Source organism: Suillus fuscotomentosus (genome assembly GCF_016647785.1).
Source record: "Suillus fuscotomentosus strain FC203 chromosome Unknown F5891scaffold_81, whole genome shotgun sequence".
NCBI classification, from domain to species: Eukaryota; Fungi; Basidiomycota; class Agaricomycetes; order Boletales; family Suillaceae; genus Suillus; species Suillus fuscotomentosus.
Window position 1 is genome coordinate 168,651 of NW_024539593.1, and position 7,779 is coordinate 176,429.

A 7,779-nucleotide genomic window follows, 5' to 3' on the forward strand; every position below is an offset into this window, starting at 1 on the left:
CCAGGCCACGCCCCACCTCACCAATCACATAGCGCTCACATCAACACGATCACAATGTCTACAGCACTACTGGAAGTCATCAATCTTTTCAACGGCGCGGGGGCAATCATATTCGGTATGTACCATATACACACCTCAGTCAGTGCATCACATGTGATGTTGGAGCAGTAGAGAGATATTATCATGGTCCACCGCAGTTTCACATCGTGCCATGTGTCAATATCAAAGACTCGCCCTCGCGCCCTGGGGCTCATGAGCCGGCTATCAGGGTCTTAGTGGTCAGCGAGCATGTATGCATGCATCCCACCATGTTTGCAGGTACGTCCATCATCATTCGGCACGTCACCTGTACTCATATTCACAGCTGTCATATGGTCTATAGCACATGACCCAGGCGTGGTCACAGTTTGCACAGAAAGCGAGGAGCTCGCCGAGTTGTTGGCACACGAGGCAGGAATGATATGCTGCGTTGAATGCGGAGAGGATGTCCACAGCTAACACTTGTATGATGGCGCGCTGAGCTCTGCATTACTATGTACGTACGAAATGTGTACATGAATTCAACATACGAAATGTATACATGAATTGAAAGAGTGAGACCCAGAACGAGCATGACACAACACGAAAAAATATTGATATGCAAGGATCTACTCATTGTTAAATAGATCTGCCATAGCATAGCCTTCTTCTGCACTGTCGAAAAAGAAATAGATGATGCCCTCTCGGACAAGGAAAGCGATGAACTCTGTGTGTATTGGCAACGGTGTGATCAGATCGACTTGCAGCTGTGCAGCATGGTTGACACACTAACCTTTCAACCTTGTGTGATTCTGCATGTTGCGGGCGATGTCTGACAGTTCGACGATAGGAAATTCTGTAGTGGTTGTCATGACACAGGTGCAGTTCCGATAGGTCGAGAAACGCATTGCTGGTGTGTCACTTGGTTCTGTCTTCTCTGTTAATTGAAAGGTCCTACAGGTTTGGGGAACTCATGGAGGACAAGATACAGCCCTGGAAGATCACAGCCTACGTGCGACATAGAATTGGATACAGTGCTGACGAGAGAATCTATTTCATGGCTAGTGCTATGCATCGAAGATGGTCTGAGCGGAGCAGAATCGAGCTGGATATGATTGAAGGCCTCAAACGAAGACACGTGATCGATCAATATCGCCTGCTTTGGCCATGGTTGATAGATCTAGAAGCAATTGAGTGAAAGGCTTACGGTCATCGGATCTGATGCTTCTCCTTGAGGTCTACTGTTGCTTGGAATCACTACCAGACATAGTAGCATGTGCTGGCGAGGCACCAGGTAGGCCCGTCCCTGCAGTGTCGCATGGGTTCTCTTTGCTCGTTGGCCTTGGTGTCATCTTTTTCATCGTCCTTTGCGCAATCTTTTTATCTCATCATCTCTGTTTACCTATTCTGGCATGCTCGCTCAAGGCATTCGCGCAGCTTAGACTCATAGAGTCATCCCAACTTCACGCCATTCATCTCCATTGTGTATCAATGCTTCTTCTACTGTAATCAACTCTGGACGCAGGTCTCGTCAGCTTGGTTCATGCCTTGGGATTGGGCCAATGGACGACACGCAAACCTGGAACACGGGAGGTAGTCTTAGACAAAGTAGAGTGTCCAAGTTAGATCCGATCGTCTGCTCAGATTGAAAAATCCACGAGATCGATCAGCATTGTCCGATTGATGCATTCTGGATATATCTAACCGACTGACAGGTCATTCTGCATAGATTTTCATGGAGATACGGTCTGGACCCTTGAAGCCAAATTAACTGGACGATCACAGCACTTGAGTGAGACACTTACTACTGCCACCGCGACGGTTTGGAAGTTCGACGTTGGCCATCTTCAATGTATCTGCATATATAGGTCATTCGAACGGAACTCGGAGTCATTGACTGTCTCATGCCGGCTTGTCAGTCAAACTTCGACACCGAGTGTGACAGGAATGAGTATGACGGTGTTGAGCCTGCAATCATGATGCTCACCGTGATCGACCATCCTGTCGTACCAATTGTTCGAGCATCCAGATAAATGGATTTACGCCCAGCCTATCAGAGTTCGCTGGCCTTGTCTGTCCCGTATTGGTTACCTAGTCAAACTTGGCATTTCATTTTCCTGATTCTGAGTATGTAAGCTGCCGCCCCGTGGTTCCACCTGCCATTCATTTGACATGTGTGATCGAAGAGACGCAAACTGAGCCTCGCAATCTTGCTATGAAGGTTCAAACGTTCACCACTCAAGCCTGTTGGTTGTTGCTCTCCGTCATCCCTCTTGTTGTATAACTCATTGAAGGATCAAGAGAAATGGATTTACGGATGCTGTCTGCCATTTTCGAAGGCAACGGCGCTTGGATATTCAGTACGACCTCTGCATGGTCTGTTCGTGACATGGACTGACATTTTGCAGTCGAACGACAAAGTAGATCACCGCCTGTCTTTCACATCCGCCCTGCCTCAGATCTGCAGATGGACTTAGAAGCTGATGCTTACACGCATTTGCCCAGCCTTGTTTTGCTCACCACAGAATTGACTAATACACCTGCGATCTTCAAGGGTACGTACATCCTGCCGCCCACATGTCAACAAGTTGATAATCATTTACAAACAGCTATAGCGCACTCAGTTGCACATGACTGGGTGATACATGCCATATATGCCGGAGACATCGAGCTAGCCAAGAGAGTTGCGGCGGAAGCTGTAAATACCTGGAGGCTTAGTGTTCAACAGGATTGCCTGGACATTGCTAGAGGACTGTAGGAGCCTAATACTCAGTTTTCTGTCGCATTGTAATGACCATCTGATGTTCTCCATGTTTCAAATTGGAAATCTTTGCTTGAAGAAAATCATGTGTGATTCTTCAGTGAGGGTGGATTCGGTGCTGAGACACGACAAGGCTCTGAATTCGCTGACCAAATCTATTTGTCACACAACCCAGTCTCGAGCCACGACCAACATGAGTTTTGCACCAGCCATGAACGATCCAGTGAAACAATGTACGTGGGCCGCACGATATATGAACTAAGTGACTAATGCGAGAGACTTACAGTCATCCATCAAGCCCCACTCGTGCAAATGGTATACCAATGCCTCCCGCTCATAACTGATGTGCTGGCCCTGCAAGGGACAAATCGTGAGGTCAAACATGTCGGAATAGATTGTATCATCAGCCAGTTCGACAGAATTTTGCGGCCATTCGTGGAGGAACACATAGCCAAGTTTCGTTTTATGCTGCACACCACATCAGCAGTGATCAATGGCTCCTGCACCATGCGAATGTGGCAGGATGACGGTCGCCGTGCAACGAACCTTAACATCGTAGTTCCCTCTGACTTTGGCCTCTTGCTTGCGGCTTTCATCATAGACACCCTACACTACGACAGAGTGGCCAACACACACATAAACCATGCCTACACCAAGGTCGTCCGCGACCATTGCGAATTCCAGCGTGGTGGGTTAAAGATCACCGTGTCGGAGGCCATGGGGGAGGGTGTCTTCAAAGTCATCATGGCCTCGCATACCACTGCAGACATGACATTGATGACTGCAGGAGGCATGACCGTATTCTATCCATTGTGGACCTCAAAGGATATCGCTGTGACCAACAGTGCGATATTGTGCCCTGTGCCAGGACCAACCATTGGTTGTATCTCGCAAGAAGGCTGGGAGGTCAAGAGCTGCACTTCCTTCATGGAGGGTCCATGTGGTCTCTTATGCCCTGCTCTGTGGCGTAATGTGGCGGATGCAGGACGCAATGCACTGATGTTTGAATGGGATCACAGATTTCCGATGAAATGCTTGGCCTATCGTTCAAATGTGATGTGGCGCCTGTCAGAACGTTGCACGAACCCAGAATGTCCTTACAACAGCATCGCTAATGGGAACACGTCCGATTTGCCTCCTACACCGATCCCGCACGACCTCGTCAGTATTGAGAGACAGAAGGAGATTATCGAGCAACACACGCCCGTTTGTCGCTTGCACTTTTGGCATCGACATAAGTACTGACTGTTCATCGGTAGAATTACAAGGAGACATACCTGGGTGTCCTCTATGCCACTGCGGCTCACTCCCCGCAAATCGTGCCCATCCCCCTGCGTGACGGGCTTGCCTCTCTCGCCCATATTTCGCATCTCCAGATCCTGCACTGGGTCGATTTCCTTGGTCACAACAAGCATGTGATAGGTGCAGGCCGCAATTGCAAGACTTACAATGTCATTCCCGAGCCTGACTCTGCCCCTCTGGCCCATGCCTTCACTTTCTTCCGTGAAGATCCGTTGGTGTATGCTGCCCCCAACGCTCTTATCTGACACATCGCCAATATCGCCAACAACGATGCAGACGTGACTGGAAACGTGTTAGTGGTCAAACACGTGCATGGAAATAAGCATAAGATTTTGGACTGCAATAAACGAGACATCAGTGCCATCAATGCACTTATGAGAAGGTCAGTTCGTGCATCGATATGCGATATGATCCTGGCTGAGCATGCTACAGGGCAATTGGAGATGCCGAGTTTTGGACTTAAGGATGTACTCGACCGTCGGATGCCGAGTGTATGACGATGACATTGGCCTGCAGATGTACAATAGGGACATAGTGTGTAGACACGATACATATCTCTAAGTCAGTCTTACTGCGTCGATAAATGGAACAATACCTGGTCGTGTCAGGTGTGATCGAACTCGTCAGTTTGGTATTGATGGGCTTGATGTCTTGTGCGGACACGACGGGTGCATGAATCGCGTTCAATTACACATCTTGGCCCGGTATCGAGATCAGCAAAGAGAATTGCATATCGAATTCAAATTAAACATGAGACAGGTTGGTCGGAAGGCACCGATTGTGACACAAACGTTTCAGATCTTGATTGGCAGATACGGGCATACAGCGATTCAGTGAGATTGGTGCGAGATCGCATGGCGCAAGAGCAAGACAGCGTCCAGAGTCCAGACACAATGCAATGATGTCGAAACTCTGGCTGACTTAAGCTGATTATGTAAGGATAGAGAATGAATGAGCTCGACAAAGATTGACATTCACTGGAAGTCTACCATCATGCTTGTGGCGACTCATCAGTTCTCAGACAACATTAGGCTGCCGATTGTGGTCTCCATGGTATTGAATGTGAAAGCAGATCGAGGTGAGACTAGCCAGTTAACTGATAACAGAACTCATGCGCTCAGCTGTCGGATAGTCTGGACTCGGGTTGTTACCAGGTCTCAGATTTTGTTGGCAGGTGCCTTCGATCGTAGACGCGAGGGCGTCCATGTTCCGACGAGAAAGTGATCATGGTGTCCGACCAGTTTTTCAATCACATGCTCGGTGTTTGGGAGAGATACAAATGGTGAGTCGGTTCACTGAACATACTGTGTTCTACTTCGTCCTGATCTTGCGCACATTTGCTATACAACTCGACATGTCTTCTTCTGCCAGTAACCCCGACCACCTTGCATTGCCATCCCTCGAAGAATCCTTTGCGTCTCAAGACGACTTCGACAATCATGCTGTGAGCCCCTTGTGGAGGTCTTTATATGTCTTAGCGACCTCCCCTGCGGCCGTGAACAAGAGTACAGTGACCTGCGTGCCGAACGCAAACAACCCACGGCCCTTGAGAGGCATGGGCGACAACACCGAGTATTGGGTCAACCACTCAGGGGAGTTATTCACTTTCAAATTTCCCGCGACCCTCGACTTTGATGGTCAGTTCGATCATACCAGGCCATACTTCAACTTGCCGCATACAGGTGTGAGTACTTTCCAAATGTGCCTGATGTAACGTCGAACATCCCTCAGCTGGACCTGAACGTGCTGAAAAAGATGCACGCACAGTTCGAGGTTCGTCCGCTCGACGTCAAGGCCATGGATACGTATCCAGAGGAGGCCATAAAATGCAGCTCTGCGACCCTTGACATGTTAAACGTGTTGCATGGGGAAGCGGATGACGCCAGAAATGCCCGTAGGTGTATTTTCGATCCATTGCTTATCACTTCCTCGCTCACTCGCTTCAACAGTCCTGCCCGCTGTAGAAACAACAATACAGAGAGGAACAAATAATGCTCCTAGCTGTATCTATAATAGTTGAAGGTCGTGCGTTGCCTAGCCTGCGTTACTTGAGGAGACAAGTGCGTTCGACCCTAAAGGGGAAGCGAGTGCAGCCAAGATCTAGAGGTACGCGCTTCAGCAAAGCGCGAGAAAGCACAGGTGCGCGCAAGGCGCAGGAACACGCGCGCGTATTAGCGCGAAGCGCGGGAAAGCGCGCGCGTGTATGCGGAAAATGATAAAGACTAGACTCAAGTGATAATATAATGCAAGAAAAGAGAAGGGAGATGCGAAGTATAGACAAATAGACTTCTACTATATTCTGCTAAGTAGTAAGTAGGTGATAACTAGTAATTGGGAGGTAAAAGTCAGTTTGTACTGCTGGCGCTTATATAGCGCGCCTAAGCGCAGTCATGCGGAGCCGAAGCGCTACCGAGTAGGTATGTAAAAATATATATATGTGAGAGTCCATGATAAAAATAAAGATGGAATAATATGCAATGAGAGAAATAGAAATATACGCACTAGAGAACATGGTGGACAGTGGATGGATGCATCTGGATGGCTGGCGCTAAAGGGCGCGCAAGCGCGGGAATGCGCGCGCGCGTATACATCGCGAAGCGCGGGAATGGTGCGCGCATTGCGCAGGAAAGCTGCGCGTCATATAGAGATAGCTGTGGGTAGTGCACAGAGTGACGCTACAAGTTCGTGCTATGTACTTCCTAGTGTAAAGCGCCATATCAGACCATGAGACGCACAAGTCTCTACACCGCCAATGCCTTGCATCCGAGAGACTCGCCTTTCTGGCGAAGTTTCGGGGAAGGTGAGAACGAAAGGTTCTCTGTGGTGCTTACCACGGACCCCTTGATCCAGAATATACCGGATCCTTCTCGATCTTCCGTGCCTCGCCTGAATCATTCCGACATAGGCAGTGAGTGGCTTGTTTGATGTGTCGTGGCACAAGCACTAATGGTCAATCATATTCAGATGGAGACATGATGCAAAGTCCCTGTAAGTGGTCACAAATTGTCACATAAGCTTTAGACCATGCTGATGTGTGAACGTGTCAGCCAAGGCTAGGGCAGCCGCCATGGCTGGAGGATCTCCAGGTGGAGGAGGAGATGGTTCCTCGTCCACAAACGATGGTACGTCTAGGTTTGTGGATGTCGACATTGTGACTGAATCAGCACAGCCGCAGGTGAAGACAGTTTGGCGCGTCTGCCAGACCCCCTCGGCCGCTATGCAGGCTTGATGGCGCAGAACAACTTGAGGAACACTGTGGTTGTCTCACCTGCGGTGCGAAACGGCCAGGGGTTGCTGATCAAGCCACATGAGTATCGCACCAAGCTCGCCACAGGTGATGTGGTGATGGTCGAGTGTCAACTTAAGTTGTAAGCCTTAACATTGATTTGCATGTGATCTACGTTGACGACGCATTGGCTAGGTGGACGATTGGTCCCAGCAAGCGCGACAATGCATTGCCAGAGGACAAAGTTGGCTCCAGGAGATACCAAGTCATGCTGAAGTCGATGAAAGTGCTCCCGGATGCGTCTATTACCGCAAGCGCCTTCCAGAAGTCCGCGTCAGACAAGAAGGGCAAACGCAAGGCCACTGACGACTGTGAGGACACCCTGCAACACAAAAAGGTAACTGCCGGATGCGAATCCGTCGATGACGACACAGACGGTGAATACGGTGGTGTTAAGGTCGTACTCTCGTAA

General features: G+C 49.2%; 4 protein-coding genes across 4 annotated transcripts; 3 read left to right on the plus strand and 1 right to left on the minus strand.

Annotated features, from left to right (window-relative positions):
* Window positions 1-54: 54 nt before the first annotated feature.
* Window positions 55-542, plus strand: F5891DRAFT_1281675 (uncharacterized protein; the record flags this gene model as incomplete). The annotated part of the gene is made up of 3 exons (XM_041370492.1): window positions 55-115; window positions 169-318; window positions 365-542. The coding sequence occupies 3 exons, from the start codon at window positions 55-57 to the stop codon at window positions 496-498; spliced, it is 345 nt and encodes a 114-aa protein (XP_041219953.1). The 3' UTR covers window positions 499-542.
* Window positions 543-647: 105 nt separating this feature from the next.
* F5891DRAFT_1195358 (uncharacterized protein) lies at window positions 648-890 on the minus strand (the record flags this gene model as incomplete). Its single annotated transcript, XM_041368107.1, has 2 exons — window positions 648-745; window positions 812-890. 2 exons carry the CDS (start codon window positions 888-890, stop codon window positions 648-650), a joined length of 177 nt encoding a protein of 58 aa, XP_041219954.1.
* A 4,545-nt stretch (window positions 891-5,435) lies between these two features.
* On the plus strand, window positions 5,436-6,101 carry F5891DRAFT_1195360 (uncharacterized protein; the record flags this gene model as incomplete). The annotated part of the gene is made up of 3 exons (XM_041368108.1): window positions 5,436-5,765; window positions 5,813-5,975; window positions 6,031-6,101. 3 exons carry the CDS (start codon window positions 5,436-5,438, stop codon window positions 6,099-6,101), a joined length of 564 nt encoding a protein of 187 aa, XP_041219955.1.
* Window positions 6,102-6,833: 732 nt separating this feature from the next.
* Window positions 6,834-7,779, plus strand: F5891DRAFT_1195361 (uncharacterized protein; the record flags this gene model as incomplete). The annotated part of the gene is made up of 6 exons (XM_041368109.1): window positions 6,834-6,881; window positions 6,932-6,989; window positions 7,046-7,069; window positions 7,129-7,203; window positions 7,251-7,449; window positions 7,503-7,779. The coding sequence occupies 6 exons, from the start codon at window positions 6,834-6,836 to the stop codon at window positions 7,777-7,779; spliced, it is 681 nt and encodes a 226-aa protein (XP_041219956.1).